This window comes from Zeus faber, assembly GCF_960531495.2.
Source record: "Zeus faber genome assembly, chromosome: 5".
Classification (NCBI taxonomy): Eukaryota; Metazoa; Chordata; class Actinopteri; order Zeiformes; family Zeidae; genus Zeus; species Zeus faber.
The window spans coordinates 32,286,182-32,309,457 of NC_137192.1; the positions used below are offsets into that span (position 1 = coordinate 32,286,182).

The 23,276-nt window shown below is 47.4% G+C and overlaps 1 protein-coding gene across 1 annotated transcript in view; it reads left to right on the top strand.

The window, feature by feature from the left end:
* Window positions 1-22,375, top strand: part of slc4a8 (solute carrier family 4 member 8) — a gene marked incomplete at its 5' end in the record, with an annotated part of 28,096 nt that extends 5,721 nt beyond the window's left edge. Inside the window, 23 exons of the mRNA XM_080000147.1 lie at window positions 6,233-6,314; window positions 8,497-8,649; window positions 9,097-9,232; window positions 9,694-9,854; window positions 11,904-12,083; window positions 13,622-13,710; window positions 14,439-14,596; window positions 14,689-14,776; window positions 14,885-15,031; window positions 15,151-15,251; window positions 15,353-15,527; window positions 15,669-15,802; window positions 15,895-16,140; window positions 16,951-17,056; window positions 17,393-17,554; window positions 17,641-17,754; window positions 17,876-18,037; window positions 19,130-19,381; window positions 20,047-20,115; window positions 20,651-20,824; window positions 20,923-21,054; window positions 21,189-21,292; window positions 22,241-22,375. Coding sequence (XP_079856273.1) covers window positions 6,233-6,314; window positions 8,497-8,649; window positions 9,097-9,232; window positions 9,694-9,854; window positions 11,904-12,083; window positions 13,622-13,710; window positions 14,439-14,596; window positions 14,689-14,776; window positions 14,885-15,031; window positions 15,151-15,251; window positions 15,353-15,527; window positions 15,669-15,802; window positions 15,895-16,140; window positions 16,951-17,056; window positions 17,393-17,554; window positions 17,641-17,754; window positions 17,876-18,037; window positions 19,130-19,381; window positions 20,047-20,115; window positions 20,651-20,824; window positions 20,923-21,054; window positions 21,189-21,292; window positions 22,241-22,271 — 3,156 coding nt within the window. The 3' untranslated portion in view covers window positions 22,272-22,375. The remainder of the gene's footprint in view (window positions 1-6,232; window positions 6,315-8,496; window positions 8,650-9,096; window positions 9,233-9,693; window positions 9,855-11,903; window positions 12,084-13,621; window positions 13,711-14,438; window positions 14,597-14,688; window positions 14,777-14,884; window positions 15,032-15,150; window positions 15,252-15,352; window positions 15,528-15,668; window positions 15,803-15,894; window positions 16,141-16,950; window positions 17,057-17,392; window positions 17,555-17,640; window positions 17,755-17,875; window positions 18,038-19,129; window positions 19,382-20,046; window positions 20,116-20,650; window positions 20,825-20,922; window positions 21,055-21,188; window positions 21,293-22,240) is intronic.
* Window positions 22,376-23,276: the final 901 nt, after the last annotated feature.

Consider the following 23,276-nt stretch of genomic DNA (forward strand, 5'->3'; position numbering starts at 1 on the left):
ATGGATGGATGGATGGATGGAAAAACGGAGGAGGCGCGGAGAAAGGAAAACATACTTTGTGCTCGGATGCGCGTACTGTACACAAGCGGCATCTAAAGTGCTTTTGTCTCTCCAGCGGATCAATACACGGTGCGTGGTGTTTATCAGCCACAAGAGGAACTCTGTAATCTCCCTTTCCTGCTTAGCGCTCTGTCATACATACCATATCATACAATACAGAGGCCGGAGCAGACACATACACATGAAGTGCCGTTTGAGGTCCTGTTTGTGTTTTTCGGTGAAGCGGTCCGTCATATCGGCCGAGGGGACAAGATGGATGACGCATTGATCAGGCACCGAATCAAATCAAATGGAATTGGTTTAGCCGGCAGCCCCGCCTCTACCACGCTGCGCTGATGGATATGCTTCAAGTCATTTTAGACCCCTGCTCCTTTGATGTAAAGTCAGAGTCATTCCTAAAAGTGCTTCAGGGAGGCAAATTGAAAAGGATTTCTGTAGGAAGTCGGAGCTACATTTTATTCTGCCGGTAGCTGCCAGCTGGATGTTGAGTCAATTAGAGTGAAAGGCGGCTTGGCAGGATTTTGCTCTTCTTTACATTCTGTGTCCGTGCCCTGGAACCACCTCGAGCATCGGAGGCTTGCTGCGTGGAGCCTCCCAGCACACGGCCAGGAACACACACGCAAACACACACACACACACACACACACACACACACACTCACACAACCCATGTTTTATACTGACAAACTGGCATGGTTCCAATTCTGTGGTGATCTGTCCAGGCTCTTAAAGAGAAGCCGATTAGTTTATGCCTGTGATTTTAGAGTCCAAGGTTTTGCAGCAGACACACACACACACACACACACACACACGCACGCACGCACGCACGCACACTCAAGAACACATACAGTTAAACAAAAATAAATGTATGTTATTTCTGTGACATTTTCACCCGACTGATCCAAACTAGATTTTTGCGACATACAGTCGGGCTTATACTGTATAAGAAGCCTTTAAATGTAGTGCAAGCTATTTCAAAATGTTCAGTGTTTACATTTTTGAGAATGCAGTGGCAAATTCACAAAAAAGTCCCAAATGATGATCTTTAAAAAACATCCTAAACTCCTACTGTGCATTTCCCCCCCTTTAAATATCAGACAGCCAGTCGAAGCCTGTAAATTGAAATATATTTCTATCATAATGACATTTATTGCCATGCATGCTGCGCAGAGAGTCAGCGCAGCAGCAGCTTTTGTGTGTCACTAAAGTGTCTCCTCTTCTCCTGCGCAGGCTGCAATGTCGGGGACAGGAGTGGGAGATTGAGTTACTATGGTGACAAGGACACAGACACACACACACAGGCTCACGCCGTCTCTTTCTCTCGGTCTCTCTTACAGAAAATGTAGCCTCAAAGTTCTTCATTGTGCATCTACTGAATAATTGTATTTATTTTTCATTTTTTTAAACTGTGCTGTCCGCATGCTGGGCATACAACACAAAGTATTTGTATGCCATCTAGGAAAGAGTTAATTTGCAAGTGGAGTTCTACTTCTCAACCTGCAATGCAACTCTTTATTAATTTTTCTTCCATTCTTCTTGCAATAACTCTGTCCTGTGGACGACCTGTGGCACCAATCCCCCTCTCTGGAGAATGATCTTACCATGTTTTGATCTTTAAACAACTAATCACTACTCCAAGAGGGGGAGGGAGAATCACCACGGTTGAGAAAAAAAACAACATAGAACCAAACAACATGCACATGGAAAAACGTAAACATAAAAACATCAGATGACAACATGTATCGACAAAACACAGTTAATTAGGTCCAGTAAAACTGGAACAGCAATTCGTCACTTGGCCTCTTCCTGTCATAGTTATGGCAGTAAATGAGGGAGGAAAGGAGAGGGATGAAACCAGGCGTGTGTGTGTGTGTGTGTGTGTGTGTGTGTGTGTGTGTGTGTGTGTGTGTGTGTGTGTGTGTGTGTGTGTGTGTGTGTGTGTGTGTGTGTGTGTGTATTTGGTGAGGCTCCACGTGGAAAGCCTCCGCTGCTTGAGGTGGTACCAGGGCACGGACACAGAATTTAAAAAAGAGCAATCTCTGCCAAGTCGCTTTTCACTGTTATTGACTCAACATCCAGCTGTATTATACATTATATAGTGGTATCATAGTGGTAGCGCCTCCAAGCAGCGGAGAAGGCTTGGCGCCACCCTTGAGTCCCACGGCTGTATAGACACCCCACGACCGCAGGAAATCCCCGATCACCCTGCCCTGCAGCCACAGAAGCTGGAAGCCCACAGAGCAACACCCACACCGGGCACCGAGGAGCATCACCGGTCCCAGAGACCCTGCACCCCTAGGGGGCACACATACAACCCACCCCCACGTACAGGCACAAGACACGGACGCCAGGCACGGAGCCAGGTCTCGCGCTGACAGACCGAAATCCCTCCCGAACTGCCCGGCCGGTGAGCCAGTGGGGCCCCCACACCAACCAGGTGCTAGGGCGAGGCCTGCCCCACAGCAACCGGCAAGACGGCCCATCCAGCCGCGAGCCCCGAGCTCCCATACACGTAGCCGAGTGAGCTTAGCGCAGGACACCTGGATGTCAGCGCCCTCCGCCGACGCCTGCAGGCTGCCAGATATGTAGGCCCTCCACCGCATCCGGGGCAGCCCCAGCGGAGAAACCACGCAGCGGGAGCAAAGGCTGACAGCCGCCTCCCGCACCCCAACCCACACCCACGACAGCAAGCAGCCTGCCAAGTGGCCCCGGAAGGCACGCGGCGGCACTCCCAGCAGCCCCGCCACGTCGTAGCATGCCCGAAACCACCCGGCACCGGGCGCAAGCGGCCAGGTCGCCCTCCAGCCGGCCACACCCCCACACCAACCCACCAGTGCCCCGCCACCGCAGGAAACCCCCAGTGCTCAATGTGTGCTGTTGTCAATTGCAGTTAAAATTGTGGGGCGTGGGTTTGTGAGTCCTCCAAGCAAGTGAAACCCGAATCACTCACACCCGTCCTGTCCCGCAGATCCTAGTCTGGTGGGGTGTTGTTTGGAGTAAGATTTATGTGCTAGTGTATGTGCTATAATATGAGTGGAATTAAAATTGCAGAACGGACAAGAAGCTTGTCGGGGCAGGAGCATGACGGGTAAGACGGCAGCCGCCCGCCACATCCCTACCCGCATAGCTCCCTACTCACCTGTCCCGCAAACGCTAGACCTATTGTGTGGTGTATGTACTGAGTTTGAGTTCTGGCACTGGGAGAGATAAGCTGAGCACAACCAGATAAACGCAGGGGTGCAGCAGGCTGTGCAGCGCCCACGCAGACCCCATGTTGAGAAAATCATATGGCGACCCCCAGAAAACATTTGCCGACCCCCTCCCAGGGTTCGGGACCACAGTTTGAAGACCCCTGGCCCAGTTAAAGTTGTTGCTGTTGTAGCTTTACTTGAGGAAAGCGAGATTCGTTTTTGAAATGCAGTTTGTTCCTTCGTTATTTTGTGATTTACTCGCATAAAAACTCACCAGTGTGCAGGAACAAAGCTTTCTGAAACTATATTTCTTCCTTGGGGAAAAAAGAATGTTTTCTCAATGGGGTTGAATTGAGGTGAGGTGGTGGCATTGGAGGGCATGTTGGGTGGAGTTTTGGTGGTATGCAGTGTGCGTGGGAGGGTGGATGCACCTGTAAGGAATTTTGTGGCGTGTGCGCGCTGCGGGGCCTACGGGGTCTCTACATATTCCGCCTCTGGCTCCAAACAGGCTAGAGCTGGCCCTGAGCCAAAGCATGACACGGGAACAAGGTTGAATCTGTGCTTGGAATTCCTTGACTGAATGAAAAGAAAGCTTATACAGAGATGCTGAGGGGATGGAGCTGAATTTTGGAAAGAAAACATTTTGGTGGGAGAGATTTTATGGTATGAACACATTTAACGATCACAGCTTCCACATCACACACCCTTCTATAAATACTCGCACTCGTTTGTCCACACAGAGGGGGAGGACGCATCCGGTTTGAAGCCGGCTGTATGCATCCAGAACAGAGCTTCTGTGAAGTTAGAGGTTAGCTGCGGCTGCCATTGCTTTTGGCAAGCATTGGTGGAATCCTGCCAATCCATTTGTGTTTATTTATTGATTAAAACTATTGATTTGAACTGCAGCAAATGCAGTGTCGCCCCTAAGAGAACCCCCGCCGGGCCCAGAAGAATATTTTTTCAACCGCAAATATAACGCCACTGTCCCCCGAAAAAAAAAAAACAATGAAGTGTTTCCCATGCACTGATTTATTTGTGGCAGCCTGCCACAATATCAACACTGACCGGCACTTATCGATTTTCAATTTTTTTTTCACTATTTAAAATCGGTAAAATCTTACTTCATTGTAGTTCTGTGCATAGCGCATTGATTCGCTCAGCCCCCCCCTCTCTCACAAACACATTGACAACGGACCCGTCTGTGAAAAGCCCCTCCTCTCCGTACACACTCCGAATCAAAACACCATGATGTGAGGGGTGTGGCACCATTTCCCATTACGATCGGTATCTACCAGACCGAATCGCCACGCCGATTTCGGTGCCACTGCCGAGCTGCCTGTTTGAAAGATCCGCCCTCACGCCCTCGCCACACGCGCCTATACTTAACATTATGGTTTGGAGCGCCCGCAATCCTCTGTCATCCTCTGTATGACACGCCGCCGCTTTTCCTACCACCACCTCCCGGTCCGTCGGGCATTTATTTACTCATTTATATATTTATGTTTACATTTATTTATATATTTTTTGCCTCATTTATTTATTTCAGGATTTATTTCAGAGGTGTATTTATTATTTTCATTTGCGGGGATGAGCTCAATGCTGCGTTGACGTCACCTGACCGCCGTGTCCCTAATCAGAGTCACTTTAAATGACTCCACCATGAACAGGAAACCGGGCCACAACTCACGCAACTCATGATTGCTTCTGACAGCAATCTGTCCTTAAATTTAAGAATTTACTTAATATAGACAAATCTTCACTTTTTGTAGCTGAAAACAGACCTTGGGAACAGGCTGCAAAGAGAGCACCTGGGGGCCTGCATGAAGATTTCAATGAATGGGCCTCCCATGGCAAAATCTCCATATCCTGATGCCATGGTGACCTTTTCCTCCGAGCCAAGGAAGATAAAGCGCAGCAATGCACTTGATGCACACTGTGTTCACGATGTGACTGTGTTTTGCAAAGGTCATTGGTTCCACAGCCCATTTTTCTGCAATAAATGCAGCTTATGAAGTCATCCTCTCCTTGTGCTCACTTTGTTTTAAGTCTTGAATAAACCGAGCAAACCAAAATTTGAACGCAAATATAAACTGCAGACCGCCATCTGACCGAAGCCCGCGCAAACATGGCATCCGGCACGCCTCGTGTGTTTAGGGCTTTTTCGGTGCGTACCACCAGGCCTGAGAAGAACTCTAGGGGAAACACCGAGCAAATGTCATGGATTTATCTGCACTCACCCATGTCGCCCACACAAAAATCTGCAGCACTCCACAGCCACATCGAAACGACAGCCGAATAACAAATAAAGATTTATAGTTAAACAATATAGTGCTGCGCTGTTGTAATCTTTACCTCTGTTCAGTCTTTTTAGTCCATCCCAGCTCCCCTGAAGCACACTGCCCTCATGTCAGGAAGCACACCAAAGAAATATTGATTATTCAAGCGCCTTGTCCCAGTTGTGGGAGAACACGGAGCTGCTGGGCGGCGATCTGCCAACAGCAGCTGCTGGGATGGTCTGTGCCATTTGATTGGATTGATCTGATTTCCTGCGGATAGTACAACCTGGCACATTCCCCCACTGAAAGTTGTGTCCATCCCTCTCTCTTTTTGCGTGTGTGTGTGTGTGTGTGTGTGTGTGTGTGTGTGTGTGTGTGTGTGTGTGTGCGTGTGTTCTCTATGTCACTTGGGTGCCGGTGGCGTTTTTTCTCCGTGGCATTGTAGGACATTGTGCCGGCTCTGGAGGACCGCCTGCGTCCATCCGTGTCGGTGCCAGACGCCCCGAGGATAGACTGTCTGGAATTCGTTGCCCGTCTTTGATTAGCCCTGCCGCTTTGGCAAATCAGTGGCTCTCTCACGAGATTGGGAGCCTCTGTTTGGAAGGATATTTCTGGACGTAATGACCTTTCCACGGTTTCAGCCGCCCCATTATGTGGATTCATTATCTAAACATGTAACCTGTGTGTCTGTGTGTGTTTCTCTCAGAGGCCAGATGAGGAGGTGGTGGTGGACCAGGGAGGAACCAGCTCCGTGCTCAACATCCACTATGAGAAGGAGGAGCTGGAAAGTGAGTGAGGCCCGGCGTTCAAATGGCGGCCTCAAAAGGAGGGCTCAAACAGAGGGCTGACCGGTGTTTTATTCAGGCCCCTTTTATGTGTTTTGTTTTCTAATGTTTTTGTACCATGTTTGATGTGTGTGTGTGTGTGTGTGTGTGTGTGTGTGTGTGTGTGTGTGTGTGTGTGTGTGTGTTAATGTGGTAGTTATTTTTGAGTCGTTTGAAAGGACATTGATGTATGACACGTTATATGTTATATTCATGTATGTGTTGGTATCTCGTTGTTCCTTGATGGGATGAATGGAGCCGGATGCTAAAAATAAATCCCCTCTGTACACCGAGAAGGCCATGGGGGTCGAATCCATCCCCACCCAGGGGAAACAGGTGTGTGTGTGTGTGTGTGTGTGTGTGTGTGTGTGTGTGTGTGTGTGTGTGTGTGTGTGTGTGTGTGTGTGTGTGTGTGTGTGTGTGAATGGGATTTCCTAGAGAATTAAAATTTAGGTGTGTATAGCCAGTGTATTCTTAGAACATGCACAAGGGCACAGTCTCACAGGGAGATGGACTAACGTGGTTGCAATTCCATACACACACACACACACACACACACACACACACACACACACACACACACACACACACACACAAACACATTATACATGCAGCATCGTTCTCGCTTAACATTCTCTCACTGTGTTTTCATTGCGAGGCTTCAAGACTTTTCGCAGTGATTCATCTCTATTAAGGTTCCGTCCGACAGCATTTTAATGTTGGCGTCTCTGTGAAGACGCTCCGTTTGAAACAGGTGTGACACCTCTCACGCAGATTGAATTTCTGCCCAAATTTGCATGAGACTAAATAGGACGGCAGGATGGATGAAGGTCAGATGATCTGAGTCTGCCAGACAATCTTCCCTGAAAAGGACAGCTCGATTAGAATGCATTAGGTGTTCAAGTTCAAGTTCAAGTTCAAGAGATTATTTGTCACATACACACTAAATCGGTCGTACATATATGCAGTGAAATGTCATGACACCCGGTGATTACGCACAATAAGCTCTATAAGCTCGAAAAATACGAAAAATTCTCATGTTTGGGGCAATACAGACAAGTGCACGCACACACACGCACGCTCAAACACACACACACACACACACACACACACACACACACACACACACACACACACATACACATACACGCATGCAGACACACTCTCACACACACTTAGAGCATGACCACTTGTGTCACAAGCAGTCTAATTTAGGAAGCATGAGACAATAATGCATCAATTCACAGAACAGTTGTAGGGTGAATAAAACCTTATATTTTAGTTCAATTTTTGGAGATGTTATCTCTTTCCATGCTTGGGTTTTGGCAACTCTTTGTTACCCTACTGCACAAACTGCTGGATATGATCTTATTTACTACCAATTTATCCAATTGAACCTTAATTCAACCAACTAATTTCTACCACCGGTTTCACCTCAGGGTTTCTGTACTTCTATCTCAACCATGTTCAAAGACTATTAAACATGTAGATGTATTTTTGCATGGACACACTTCTCATTTTTAATGTCTTGGCATTTATCTACACTTGCACGTATTTGCCAACAATTCTCTACTTCCCAAAGCATTCCTGAATCCAGAGCTTTTACTCACACAATTAATGAGAAGCATTGATAAATTAGACCCAGTTTTAAACTATGCAAACAATTGTTAAACATGGAACTCAAAACAGTATTTAGGTACCTTAACAGTTCGACCAATTAATTGCATAATTCATAATACACTGGACAATATTTTAGGTAATGTTGATGGTCCATATTATGGGCAAAAGCTATCAGACTAAAACAAAGAGCTAGTTGTTCTCACAGACTTTGGGAATATGCTGAGAAGCATCGATTTTGTGTTTCTGAGCAAAGTTTTCTGTTGTGATGTGATTGATGTGATGTGATAACTTAATAAGTGTACCGTAGCCTCTTAATAACCATCCAGTGTAAAATCTAATGCACTCAACTGATACTCCTGCAGTCTGCAGAACTGGATGGATTAGAGCAGGAAGATGGACATCTTCACGGAGGAAGACAGGACAATGATGAATACTGACTCAAATAAATAGCTAAACAAATTATTTTTACTCTCTGTGTTCCTGCTCATTCACCTTGTGTGACTCCATCTTTTCCCTCCCGTCACAGGCCACAGGACACTCTTCGTGGGGGTGCGGATGCCCCGGCAGAGCCATCGGCACCACAAGCCCCATGGCTCGCGCCACCGCAAGAGAGACAAGCGAGCGGGAAGCATCGCCTCGCAACCAAACGAGGGATCTGAGGCCACTGCAGCCACCCACGGTAAACACACACACACACACACACACACACACACACACACACTCCAAACTGGTCCTGGTTCCCCGCTTGGCATCAAAACATTATAAGGTTTGACCTAAGATTAAATCCCTCTTACATATTGGTCAGTTCTGTGCACGTCACAAAAAGGTGGTAGTGGATGGCAAACAAATCCTTAAATCTTTACACACACACACACACACACACACACAAACACACATTCTGCAGCCCGGGCTAAGATCGACAGGCGCAGTAATTAGCCACTCCGCACATTATGTCTGTTTCCGGGTGCACGTTCATGTATGTCTGTGTGTGTATGTGCAGGTGTGTGTTTTTTTTTGTTTTGCATCGTCCTGTCCGCATGAATCCCGCCTCAGCGGCTGTCAAAGGGGTGTTTGGCGGGGGGGCATCCTCCCAGACACAAGCTGAACCTCTTCCGTCTCCGTCCAGACACGCCATCCCAGCGCGTCCAGTTCATTCTGGGAACAGAGGAGGATGCGGAGCACGTCACCCACGAGCTGTTCACCGAGCTGGACGAGATCTGCGTGAAGGGGGGCAAGGACGCCGAGTGGAAGGAGACCGCCAGGTCAGGAGCTCCGCAGGGATTCAGACTTTCCCCACCTCCTTCTGCTACGAGGAGGGAATTTAACAGAGTACCTACTTAATGGTATACTTTAAGTTATCCATTCACTTTAAGTGAAATGGGTGACCTACAGATTTCCACCGCCCTTCCTCCCCCCCGTATGTTTTCAAAACCTGCCGTCCTTGAAGCTCAAAGAATGCTTTCTTTCTCGAACAATTATTTGACCGTTGAAAGACATCTACAAACGAGTGTCGAACGAAGGTCCCAGCGTCTTCCTGGATTGAGAGTCGAGTTGCAGCTCCATCATTTATGTTCAAACCATGTTGATTGTAGACAAAGTTAACGACACACATTCCAGTCGGTGCTTCGATGAAATTGACTTAAACTCCTTTCATGTAACATGGTAGCCTTCCCAGGAGCGACATTTAGTTCTCATCACTCGTGGCGTCGTCCTCAACTTGCAGGTGGCTGAAGTTCGAGGAGGACGTTGAGGATGGTGGAGAGCGGTGGAGCAAACCCTACGTGGCCACGCTATCCCTGCACAGCCTGTTTGAGCTGCGTAGCTGCATCATCAACGGCAGCGTTCTGCTGGACATGCACGCCGACAGCATCGAGGAGATCGCAGGTCAGACTCTCTTTGACATATGATGCAGTGGATTACACCTGTTACTACTAGACACACTGAAACCGAGACCAGGTTGCCGTCTGCAACGCAGACACTGCATGCACCCTGACAGAAATGAAAACTCAGAAAATAGGATCCTGTTACGGCGGAGACTAGTGAACCCAAGCGCAAGAGACAGGAATAATGGTAATATGAACAGGGGTTTATTGAAGGGATCAAGGGGGTAAGAGGATGGCAGGCAGGTAGGACAGCCAGGTAGGGCAGGCAGGCAGGCAGACAGACAGGTAGGAGGGGCAGGAAGGCTGGGAATCTGAAACTTGGTAACTGGGAGGACAGGGAAATATATCAATAAGTCTAAAACAAGGAATAAAACATGAAAAATAGTGACTAAGAAAAAACACAGATTCGGGAGCAAGACTAATGTGGTTAACAATGATCTGGTGATGAGTGGACAGACACACACACGCATGCACGCACGCACGCACACACAGACAGACGGGGAGGCAGAGGGAGAGAGACAGGGACTGGCCGCAGGCTAGGTGGAAGAACAGGCCGAATTGGAGGGCGTGACAGACCCAGTCTTATTTTTGTCTACTCAAGGGTTAAACGTTCCAGTTTTCTTTGTGTAGTATCAGGATTTCCCCTAATTGTTAAATAGACAAATTCATTTTCTTTGGTCAAGGTTTTCTCGGCTGATTCTGTATAAAAATCCAACATGGTGCCAAAGTCAATCATCAAGGCTTCCAAAATATCACTCATTTGAAGTTTAGGCACCCATAAATGGAAAACATTATTAAATAGTGAGCTTTTTCTGTTATAAGCTACCTTCCCCATTTTCACAGAGAGACTATAGGGAGCAGTAATCGCCGCTTTGCGCTGTTGCCTTACAGCTCAAGATGTCTGTGTTCAAATCTGTAGTTTGCTCCCACCACCTCTGACGTGCAGGCTAGAGACTCTAAAACCGCTGCTATGGACCGGCAGCGGCTGTCAGCTCCAACAGGCTGCAGCACACAAACAAATCAAGCGCCTCTCCTCCGCCGATCAGCGAGACGCCTGACATCACCACCTGTGTCCCGACTCTCCACGCGTTCCGTAAATAACAGAGGGAAAGAGTCAAAGAGACTGTGTGTGTGTGGGGGGGGGGAATGACATTTTGAGGGTTTGGCTGCACTTCGGGGTATAAAACTGTGCCAAATTTCCTCAGTGTTACGCATATTGAAAATAACCCATTGCGAGAAATATTTTTAGCTTCGTGTTACAAATGCGGGCGTAACCAGATAAATAGACAAGCTTTATTTAGTGTGGTCGTCTCACAGCTCAAGATCTTCATCGCGAGATCGACCACCAATGCGACTCAGTCAAAGAAAAGAAAATCCTGTCGAGTATAGAAATAAAGCACAAGCATGCACCGATGCAGTCGCCATTAGAGGCCGAGTCAAAACACATTTGAGAACAGGTGTCATTGAGAGGATGTCCCTGCATTATATCAGTCTCGCATCAAATTTGCTTTGTTTACTTTCGGATCTCCTTGTAGGACGTGACGTGTTGCTGCAAAGTGACAGAAACCATTTTAAGAACCATAACGTCCTCTGACAGAGAGTTTAAATTTGGAACTAGCTTCAAACGCTTGTCACCGTCCTTATTAATACGGAAATTTATATTTGCACCGGCCTTGAGGTGTTCTCAGCGCGGCTGCCAGCACTGCAGTGTGCACAGCAAGTTTGTGTGCGCGCGTGTGTGCGCGCGCGAGCCCGTTTCAGGGACGGCAGGTTTAGTGTTGAGGAGGAATGGTTGATTTATTGTGAAGGAGGAGGAGGAGGAGGAGGAGGAGGAAGGGGCGAAACGACTGACTCGGCAAGACAGCCCCATGAGGAAGAGGAGAGGAAAAAAGATGCAGATTATCCTGCGCAGTCTCACCTCTTGTGCACGCTGGACACGCTGATAGAATTGGTGTGTGTGTGTGTGTGTGTGTGTGTGTGTGTGTGTGTGTGTGTGTGTGTGCTTGTGTGTATGTGTGTGCGTGCGCGCGCATGTGTGCGTGTGTTGCAGACATGGTGCTGGACCACCAGGAGGCCGCCCAGGAGCTGGACGACAGCGTGAGGGTGAAGGTGCGTGAGGCGCTGCTGAAGCGACACCACCACCAGAACGAGAAGAAGAAGAACAACCTGATCCCCATCGTGCGCTCCCTCGCCGAGGGAACCCGCAAGCAGTCGGAGCCCCACCTGATGGGTGCGTTCTTTTGGGGATTGTTTCATTTGATGTTCAGGATTCGGCAGCATTAGGTTAATCGCCAGATAAAGTAGAAATAATCTTGGTGGAGGCGAAATTTGCTGGTGGGTCTTTTTAATGGTGGCTTCCCATTAATCAGTAAGAAGAGAGATTCAGTGACTTTTTAACTTATGTCAAATGTCATCCCATTGTCAAATTATGTTAATATGGTGGCAATAAAAGGGTAATTATGGTCAAAAGCAGACGGGTAGAGGGGTATAGATGGAAAGAGTATGTTAAAGTACGACACTGTGGGAGCCAGACAGGAAGAAGTGCAGTGTAGCGTCCAACCAATGACATTGAACATTTCAGGAACTGACCAAAAATCAATAGACTCCCCCAGAGCAAATGGCGGCCGTATTGGCAGGAGGGCTGAACGATGATCGAATTCCAATTGACATCCTTTTATTTATTGTTATTAACTTAACAGAATGCAATTTTCAAAACGCAAAAGGCTGCGTTTGTTTATTTATGTTACACAATCTAACCAATAGGGTTGGTGCACTTTGCGCACCTGTCTCACTCTCCCACTGTACTGAAGATGTGTGTGCTAGTGATGCGAGCGCCAGGGAGGCAGTGCCCGCGACCGGAGCACAACAACAGTGTGTTTTTATTTTACGTCTCCCTAGCGAAAGCGTGCGCAATGGGGACACTGTTTTTTGTTTTTTTTTAGCTTTTTTAAATTTAATATGCACAGAGCTGTCCCTGAGTACACGTGGATGTATGCGCGACAAAATAAAATATATATATATATATCTGCTGAAACACTACATATTTTCCGAATGTTGATTTTCAGATTCTAACAATTACGAGGCTTGAAGTTACATTACATTTAGTAGACGCTTTTATCCAAAGCGACTTACAATCATTCAAACACCGACGGACGCAGCCTTCAGGAGCAATTAGGGGTTAAGTGTCTTGCTCAAGGACACTACAGCATGCTAGCAGGAGGAGCCTGGGATCGAACCAGCAACCTTTAGATCACTAGACCACCAGCTCTACCGCCTGAGCTACCATCCCCATGAAGTAAAATCAATGAGTCAATATTCTACTGTGATTGAAGGTTTTCCTTTTTACAATTCAATACTTGAATGAAGATTTTATTCATATCAATTCATGCATCAATTCATCTCATTTCATCATAAGACATAGGCGTGGCCGACAGGAAAGAGCAGTTTATATGTTGACTGTTTCCAATGTTGTGTTGGTCATACTATAGAAGGATTTATTTCTTGTGTTTAGTGAATAATACAGAAGATAGGAAACTTAAAAAATACATACTGAATCGCAATATTGGTCTACAAAAAAGAAATCGCAATTCCATTATTTTCCCAAATCGTTCAGCCCTATTTGGCAGGCTAAAGATCACAGTCTTAATAAGCCATTTCACTCCCTTGGAACATTGCTGTCAAAAATAAATATATGTAGTGACTCTGAAGGCACGCTCACACACATATGCACAAGCTTGCTCGCACGTAAATACCTTTGATGCCCGGCAGGTTCCACCCACGTCCCCCAGCCCCCGGTGACCAACCCAGAGGTGAAGAACGGCGGCGGTCAGGACAGCACTCAGGTGGACCTCAGCAAGGTAAACACGGCCTTTGGAGCATCAGTCCGCACTTGTTTGTGAAGAGAAGAAGCTATTATATCAAAAAATATATATATATATCATTGCCATCTGAACATTTATCTTTGCATTGGGGCGCTCCTCACACGGTGGGCCGCTTCAGTCCACTGAGGCGGAGTAATCCTCACTGGCACAGCATCGTGTTCAATTTCTGCAGGAACATTACTTCTGTCTTTCCCCCCGCGCTGACTGGACAGCCGACTTTGAAGTTACACTCCCAATATTAAGTTGCAAGCTAGGGCCAAAAATGTACTCTGTAGATTTGTGATAGCAGGTTTTCAGAAGTAGGCATGGCAGAGGTCTCTTGGCAAATGTTGAGACGCAGGTTCAAACACCACCCATAGCTCCAGGAAGGAAGAATGGAAACGTTTTTCTTACATCGACTGATGAACCCACACGGACATTAGCAGAGGTATCGTAGAGAAGTATAAAGATGTGAGTGTCCTCACAATAAAAAAGGAACCTTTCGAGCAAAACTTGTTTATCATAAGAAATAAAAAGGCCGGTTTGCTTCCTCACTGAAAGGTGGTGAATACAATGTTCTTTCTGCATTCGTAGTACATCACCTACTGAACCCAGGCTTTCACGCTCCTGTCTGCGCTGGGTTCACCTCGTGGGATTCAAACTAAATCAATATTGCACACAGTGTTTAAGTCCTTGTTAAAATAAGCCGTCTCTTAACCTGCCAGGTGGACATGCACTTCATGAAGAAGATTCCAGAGGGTGCAGAGGCCTCCAACGTACTAGTGGGAGAGCTGGACTTCCTGGAAAGGCCCATTGTGGCCTTTGTCCGCCTCTCCCCCGCCATTCTGCTCACGGGCCTCACCGAGGTCCCCATACCCACCAGGTATGCACCAAAATGCAAAAGAATTTAAAAAAAAAATCAAAACACGGTTGTGTCAATGTGATATTGTAAATCATCCTCTGGACAAATTCCAGGTTTCTCTTCATCCTCATGGGCCCGGACGGAAAGGCTCAACAGTACCACGAAATCGGACGCTCCATGGCGACCATCATGACCGATGAGGTGGGAGTTGTTACACCGTTAAAACAACATGCTCACTGCACGCACAATCGGACAAGTTGCTTCCTCTCAAGGGCACTGTGTCATGACCCCGCTCTCCCTCTGAGCCAGATCTTCCATGATGTAGCGTACAAAGCGAAGGACCGCAGTGACTTGCTGGCCGGGATCGATGAGTTCCTGGACCAGGTCACCGTCCTGCCACCAGGGGAGTGGGACCCTTCCATTCGCATTGAGCCCCCCAAGAATGTCCCTTCTCAGGTACAGTAACCAGGGAGTTAAAGAGTCTTTTCAAGGGAGTGAAGCCTGTATTGGCTTCACTGCTGCATTCCGTTAAATGTGTCACGTGTAGTAAGTACTCGAGGCTTTACTTTATACAGGAGAAGAGAAAGATGCCGGGGGTTTCCAACGGCACTGTCCTCCCAGTGGAGGAGGAGCTCCACGCCGAGTATCACGGTCCAGAGCTGCAGAGAACCGGGAGGTAAGTCATTTAGCGTCCGCTCACACGCTCAGGAACGCGAAACGCACATAGGTGGCCGTGACATGAACGGCCGCTGAGCCCCTCCCTTTTCCATGAGCCAGGCTGTTTGGTGGTCTGATCCTGGACATCAAGAGGAAGGCTCCGTTCTATCTGAGCGATTTTAAGGACGGGATAAGTCTGCAGTGCGTGGCCTCCTTCCTCTTCCTGTACTGCGCATGCATGTCCCCCGTCATCACCTTCGGAGGACTGCTGGGGGAGGCAACGGAGGGATGCATCGTAAGATCACACGCTAATGCAGCCACAGAACAAGTCAAATAGTGGAAAAAAATAAATAAAAATGCTCGAACGGGAACAAGGAACATGAAAATATCCAATATGGTAGGAGCCACTCACTGGTTTGCACCTGTGTTTCCACAGAGCGCCATCGAGTCTCTGCTGGGAGCATCCATGACGGGGGTGGCCTACTCCCTGTTCGCTGGTCAGCCCCTCACCATCCTGGGCAGCACAGGACCAGTGCTGGTGTTTGAGAAAATCCTCTTCAAGTTCTGCAAGTAGGGAGTCCATTGGAAAAAGAAGCTTGTCACGTGTAGTCAGCTTAGCTTTCCACCTTACCGACTATCCCCCCCCCTCCCATCCCTCTCAGGGACTATGAACTGTCCTACCTGTCCCTGAGGACTTGTATCGGCCTGTGGACGGCCCTGCTGTGTCTGCTGCTGGTTGCCACGGATGCCAGCTCCCTGGTCTGTTACATCACTCGGTTCACAGAGGAGGCCTTCGCCGCCCTCATCTGCCTCATCTTCATCTACGAAGCCCTGGAGAAGCTGTTGCACCTGGGAGAAATCTACCCCATCAACACGCACAGCGAGCTGGACAAGCTCACTCTGGCCTAGTGAGCAATCTGACCTTCTCTCTATTGTAGGGTTCGCCCTAGAAGGGGCCTGCATGCCTTTCTTTGCCCCCAGCGTAGATGGACACCTAATTTCTTCCAATGGTGAGATGGTGTTTCCTGCTCTTTATTCTCTCTCACACTCCTGCTCTTTCTCGGAGTCTCCCTCTGGCATTAGCTTGTGTCTCGAGCAAATAACCACGTAAAAACACCAACTGAAAAACAAAAGCATTGAAAATCTATTGTGATTTGATTATTCGCCTTTTTAGCCACCAGCTCATAATGATAATCATAATCATAAACTTTATTTATAGTGCAAAAATATGCGGATAAAGTAAATAAGCAGGCATATAGTCAAGTCAGGGTTTAAGATCTGGCTACTCAACACACTTTTGAAGACAGATGCGTACGTATACACAAGTACAAAAGCCATGTGGTCCAAGCTCCATGTGTAATCTGGTCATCTAGTTTTGAGTCAATGCTGGGAGGAAACAGGAGCTCCTTCTTTCTCTCTCTCACTCTGTTTCCTCCGAGCCCTGAGAGTATCGACCCCCCGGTCTGTGAGCCGGTTCTCGCCGAGTGGCTTAACCTTTATTCCCTTTTCATCAGCGCTCTCCTTTAGCGCCTTCCGGGCCACATCAGTGCGGCTCTCTTACTTTGTCTTTTGAAGTGTTGGAATAGCAGGACGGGAGGCGCTCAGCCTGCTGAGCTGGCCGCCGCACGCTGATTTATTCCACAATGATCAATGCTCTCTCTCAGTATCTCCGTCCATTTCCCCGCGCGCCGCCCCCCTCCCCCCTCCCCCCTCCCTAGCTGCCGGTGTGCGGAACCCGATAACCCCAGCAACAAAACCTCGGAGCTGTGGAGTGAGAGAAATGTCACGGCCGCCACTGTGCCCTGGGCCAACCTCACTGTCAAGGTAACCTAATCGTGTGCACGCATCTATGCACATGTGACCCACGCGCACGCACGCACAAGGCAAGCGCCAAATTAACGCTCGCCCGATGGCGCAGGCTTCGTCTGGACCGCGGTGTTTGCTTTGTCAGTAGCGTTTGTTAACATTCAACCAACTGGCTCGCCTCCCTCTGAGTGCCAGAGCAAACACCGTGAAGGACTCTAACTTGACGGGCGTTTCGCCTCCATGCGCTCCCAGAGCCCCGGCAGGGGCGTTGTTTCAAGTTTCTAGCCATCTGTGTCTCTTTACTTTTACTTAGCGTCCGTGGTGGATGCGCGTTGATGGTGTGTCACTCCACAGGAATGCGTCAGTCTGCAGGGCCACTTTGTAGGGACGGCGTGCGGACACCATGGTCCCTACACCCCAGACGTCCTCTTCTGGTCCACCATCTTGTTCTTCGCCACTTTCTTCATGTCGGCCTTTCTCAAACAGTTCAAGACGAGCCGCTATTTCCCCACGAAGGTGAATCCACCCGATATGTACAATATGAGATTAAACGCCTCAATGACACGAACGCCGGTTCACCTTGCACTTCTTCGCCTTCCCAGGTACGGTCGATGATCAGTGACTTTGCCGTTTTCCTGACCATTGTCGTCATGGTTCTGCTGGACTATGTCATCGGAGTGCCGTCCCAGAAGCTACAGGTTCCCAGCAAGTTCCAGGTGAGGCGCAGATGGTTGGATGGCTGTGGGAGACGGGATCCCCCCGGCGTGTCCCACCTGCAGAGGGTTCCACCCGCTCAGTGTTGTACATACCGTGTTCTCTCGCCGTGTGCCCCCTCAGCCGACCAAGGACGACCGAGGTTGGCTGATCAGCCCCATCGGAAGCAACCCGTGGTGGACGGTGCTGGCGGCCTCCATCCCGGCTCTGCTCTGCACCATCCTCATCTTCATGGACCAACAGATCACCGCCGTCATCATCAACCGCAAAGAGCACAAGCTGCTGGTCAGAACGACACGTTTCAAGATAGTACTGTTTCTTTACGGCTTCTAGCTTTTTAATGACTTGACATATGAGTAGCAAACGGCATCGTGTGTGAGACAAAACAGATAAGATAAGATAAGATAAACCTTGATTAGTCCCACACCGGGGAATTTACATTGTTCCTGCTCAAAAGGGGACAACAGAAAATAGAGAGCATATCAAGGTAAGCACTATAAACAATATGAATAATAAAGAAATAAAACAAAAACAAAAAATCCCCCACCATAAATAGGAACCAGAGTACTAGGTGTATTGCACATATCTTGACACATTGCACATCAGATGCAACTGAGTCAAACAGCAAAAGAATATTTTCCGCAGGAGTCAGAAGCTGAAAGAATAATGAGCATGAGTCGGTACAAAGTGAAGGATCGTAAGCTCCCGGCATTTCTTGCAGCTATAGTGGCAACGTCTGTGCAGTCGGCGACACAAAAATCTATGACAAAAAGACAAATCTCACTTTCCTTTTTTTAACCTGTGCTGTCAGCATGCTGGGCATACAACACAGTATTTGTTCCATTGCATCCAGGACAGAGTTAGTCTGCAATGCAACTCTTTATTCATTCTTAAATCATCAAGAACTGCTGCAATAACTCTGTCCTGTGGACAACCTGTAGGATGACAAGAGCACATTTTTTTGTTATACAGAGCCGCCACCAATCCCCCTCTTTGAAGAACTATTCGATGATGTTTGGGTCTATAAACAACTTATCACTACTGGGGAAAATCTCACTTTTCAGATACCCAACAGCAAATTTTTCTCTGTCTCAATTTTTCATCCTTGATCCTTCATCCTTGGTTAATTTTTTTGGTTTTCATTCCTAGAAAAGGAATACTGGGTTGGAGTTTTGATTGGTAACAGTCCCAAGGAGTTGATTCCAAAAACTGAAGTTGAAGTGTACGTGGCTTAATACTGGATATGTATTGGATCCCGGCCCAAATCAGAATTGAAAACGATCCTATTGTCAAGAGAAATCAGATCTGGCTTCCACAAGAGTTAAACGATCAGGTATCTGTGAATAGTGTCGGCGTTTATCTCGTTCCACCTTGTAGAAGGGCTGTGGGTACCACCTGGACCTGATGATGGTGGGGGTGATGCTGGCCGTGTGCTCCATCATGGGCCTGCCCTGGTTCGTGGCGGCCACAGTGCTGTCCATCTCCCACGTCAACAGCCTGAAGCTGGAGTCTGAGAGCTCGGCCCCGGGGGAGCAGCCTCGCTTCCTGGGCATCCGGGAGCAGCGGCTGACTGGTCTGCTCATCTTCCTGCTCATGGGCTGCTCCGTCTTTATGACGGGGGCTCTGCAGGTCAGTCGGATTGACGCTCGTTGCTGCCCCCTAAGGTTGTGTATGGGTATTGCACCAGTATATTCAGTTGGTATGGGTCCAATATCAGGCTGAAGAAGAGTATTGACGACAGAGAATATCTCCAAATACAAAAATATGATACCAAGAGCCAAATCAAAGATGTCATGATTTTCTGTTTTTTTTTTTCAAACTTAGAATCTTGTTATATGTCTGTAGAACTGTTTTTTGTTTATCAGTCATTAGGTTCTATAGACCCCAAAACTAAGTCACGTTAAGTCTATACTGTTCAATAAAGTAACAAATCAGGTCAGTTAATTCTGTTGACTTTAGAACAATGTCACTTTTTACAATGAAATATTCCCACGGCACAGCACTGTCTGGTTGACCACTAAAAACACAGCGAATCACAAACACATCCCAGCTGCGCTTATTATTATGTCCAGCTAACAGTTACACCAACTGAACCATATGAACACAGCATCTGAAAATTCAACTCCTCACCCTTCACCGAGTGACTCAGTTACTGAGCGAATTAGTGTCGCCTTGCAATTTTGATCCTTCAACACCAGTGCCAGTTTCCATTATTTATTTCCTTGGTGGTATCACTGTACGTTAACTGTGAGTATGTGGCTTGATGTGTCACGCTCATGTGTTTTGTTTCACAGTTCATTCCGATGCCGGTGTTGTACGGTGTCTTCCTCTACATGGGGGTATCCTCGCTGAAAGGCATCCAGGTGACAACCATCCTGCTGCTGCACATGTCAAATACATGTATTATACATTATACACATGTTTTCATGAAGAGGGACATTAATAATAACATTTTAATGCTTTTCAGCTTTCAAATTAACTACAATATTTAACATTTGTGACTGCAAATTTCTTACGTTTCGTTCAGTGGCATGACAAAGGTCTTGGAAATTGTAAATGGATATTGCTGCCACATGTCCTCCGTCTCTCCACCTCCTGCGATTACCTCCGCCCCGTTTCTCCTCCATCCAATTTGATTCAATGAGACTCGATGGTTAATTGTCAGGATTCTCACATTTTTCATGTAATCTTCATGTCATCGTGTGTGTGTGTGTGTGTGTGTGTGTGTGTGTTTGTGTGTCTGTTTTTTGTGTGTGTATGTGTGTGTTTGTGTGTGTGAGGTCTGCTCCCGCTAATGAATTGATATCCTGACTCCCTCCCCCTCTGTCTCTTGATAATTCATTGGCCCTGTCTTCACTTGACTCTTTCTTTCCTTATTTCTCCTCCTCCTCTCCCCAGTTCTTTGACCGTCTCAAGCTGTTCGGCATGCCGGCCAAGCACCAGCCGGACTTCATCTACCTGCGGCACGTTCCCCTGAGGAAGGTGCACCTCTTCACTGTCACCCAGCTCACGTGTCTGGTGCTGCTGTGGGTGATCAAGACCTCGCCGGCCGCCATCGTCTTCCCCATGATGGTACGCTCGCGCGTAGCGGCCGGGCCCCGGACCTCCTTGCCCTTCCCACGCCGCAAACCGAATTTGAATGGGATTTTTCTCCGACTGCCCACCTCCAGGTCTTAGCGCTGGTGTTCATCCGTAAGCTGTTGGACCTGTGCTTCTCCAAGAGGGAGCTGAGCTACCTGGACGACCTGATACCCGAGTGGAAGAAGAAGAAGCTGGACGACGCCACCAAGAAGATCGAGGAGGTCCTTCCTCCATCTTGTATCATGGAATTAAATGCGTTAAAGTAGAGATGGAATGATGCAAGCACGTTTTGAGCAATAAAGAACACTATTCTATGCGTGTATGTGTGTGGGTGTGTGTGTGTGTGTGTTTTCAGGAGTCGCAGGTCATGCTCAGCACCAAAGTTGAAGATCAAACTTCCGTCCAGATTCCTATGGAGAGCTGCAAGGTCTCCCAGACCTCGAAAGCTCATGACCCCAGGTTAGAACACACACACACAAACACACACACACACACACACACACACACACACACACACACACACACACACACACACACACACACACACACACACACACACACACACACACACACACACACACACACACACTAAGCCTTGGAAACAGAGGATCGACCGACCGGTAGGTTTGTCACTTTCCTGTCTTTCCCTGTGCGTGTCTCTGTTTTAAAGTGGTTTGTGTAGTTTTTGGCGTTAACGTGCACCCTATAACCCCCCCATGCATGTATGGACAACCCACCCACCACTACCCTCTCTCTGACACCACCCTCCTCTTCCTCTCTGTTCCTAGACGTGACCCCTCTGACATTAACATTTCCGATGAAATGTCTAAAACCACCGTGTGGAAATCCCTCAGCTCCAACCAAAAGGAGGCTCGTCCGGGCTCCGGGAAAAAGGCAAGGCCCCCTCCTCCTCCTCCTCCTCCTCCTCCTCCTCTTTCTCTTCTCCTCTCGTCCTGAAACCGTTTAACCATCCATCCACATCCATACCATTAACCCCGGCTCCACCACTCCTTCAGCTCACATCCTTTATGAGAGTTGATGTTAATGATGACATGTATATCTGTAACAACTGTATATCAAACCATAACAACATAGTCAGAGTCATTTATAATGAAGGTTTTAGCCATACCAACAGCTTGTGCATAGAATCGCATCTGTATATATTTGGCTATTTCTGTTTTGTATTTTTCGGGTATTTGTGTATATTTGGCAATTTATATAAAATTATATTTTATTTTTACTTGACTTGTATTTTTATTTATAGGATTTTTATAAAAAAAAAAATCTCAGAATGTCAAGCTTTTTAAAATGCTAATCGTCTGGATACGTACCAACAATTCCCGGCGGAATAAACTCATTCTGACTCTCGGTTCTGATATTGTGTATTTTTTCCCCCCCGTCTTGCAGGATTGAAGGGATGGAGTTCATCGACGAGTGAATGTGGTGCCCCCCTCCCCCTCCTCCCGGGCAGCGGTCCGGACTCAAGTTGTGCTGGGAGTGGTCCTGAACTACCCGGGACAGAAAGACGAGACTGAGATTTAGTACCAGCTCCACCACAAACACACATACAAGCACAAACACACACACACACACACACACACACACACACACACACACACACACACACACACACATACAAACCAGCCTACCTACAAACCCCAATACTCTTCTGTCTCCATTTCCTCATACACAACATTTAACATTTACCATTCGCACTCTGGCGGTAGTATGAATACTCTTTCAAAGAGAAACCAGGTTATTTTTAATTGAAGTAGCTTTACCACTTTTTTTTTTACTGTGCCATAAGCGTGTTCTCTTTTTATTAGTGGTGGTACGGTGTGGTTTTTCTGTTCGATTTTAAAAGTTCAACAAGGGATTGCAACCCATAGATGAGTCCCTTTGGTGGCCATGGTGTGTTTTCGGTGTAATAATGTAAACTGTTTAAATGTTATTATACTTCATTTGAAATCAATAATAATTCTGTATTGCGTTATGACATCCGTAATGTCCAGACAAGCGCGTTGGTCTTTAATAACTGATGATTGTGTTTATTTACAATAGGTCGACTGAATGTTCGTACTGTAACAGTATAGTGTCTTATTCCCTTACCTCAGACAAGTCAGTGGATGCTCCTGCAAGGCACTTTGGGTAACGTCACAGGTCAGGGAAGGCCAGACTTTATAACTACATTTTGATTGATTGTGTGTGTTTGTGTGTGTGTGTGTGTGTGTGTGTGTGTGTGTGTGTGTGTGTGTGTGTGTGTGTGTGTGTGTGTGTGTGTGTGTGTGTAAAAGATACCATGCATCCACTGTGTTGACGGGTTCTGACCGTGTGTGCTTGCATCCATGAGTGTATTACATGCTTCGAACCGGTTGAAAATTTGGGCAATAATTAACTAACAACTAATTAGCATCTCAAAGCTAAGATATTAACAAGATGAGTT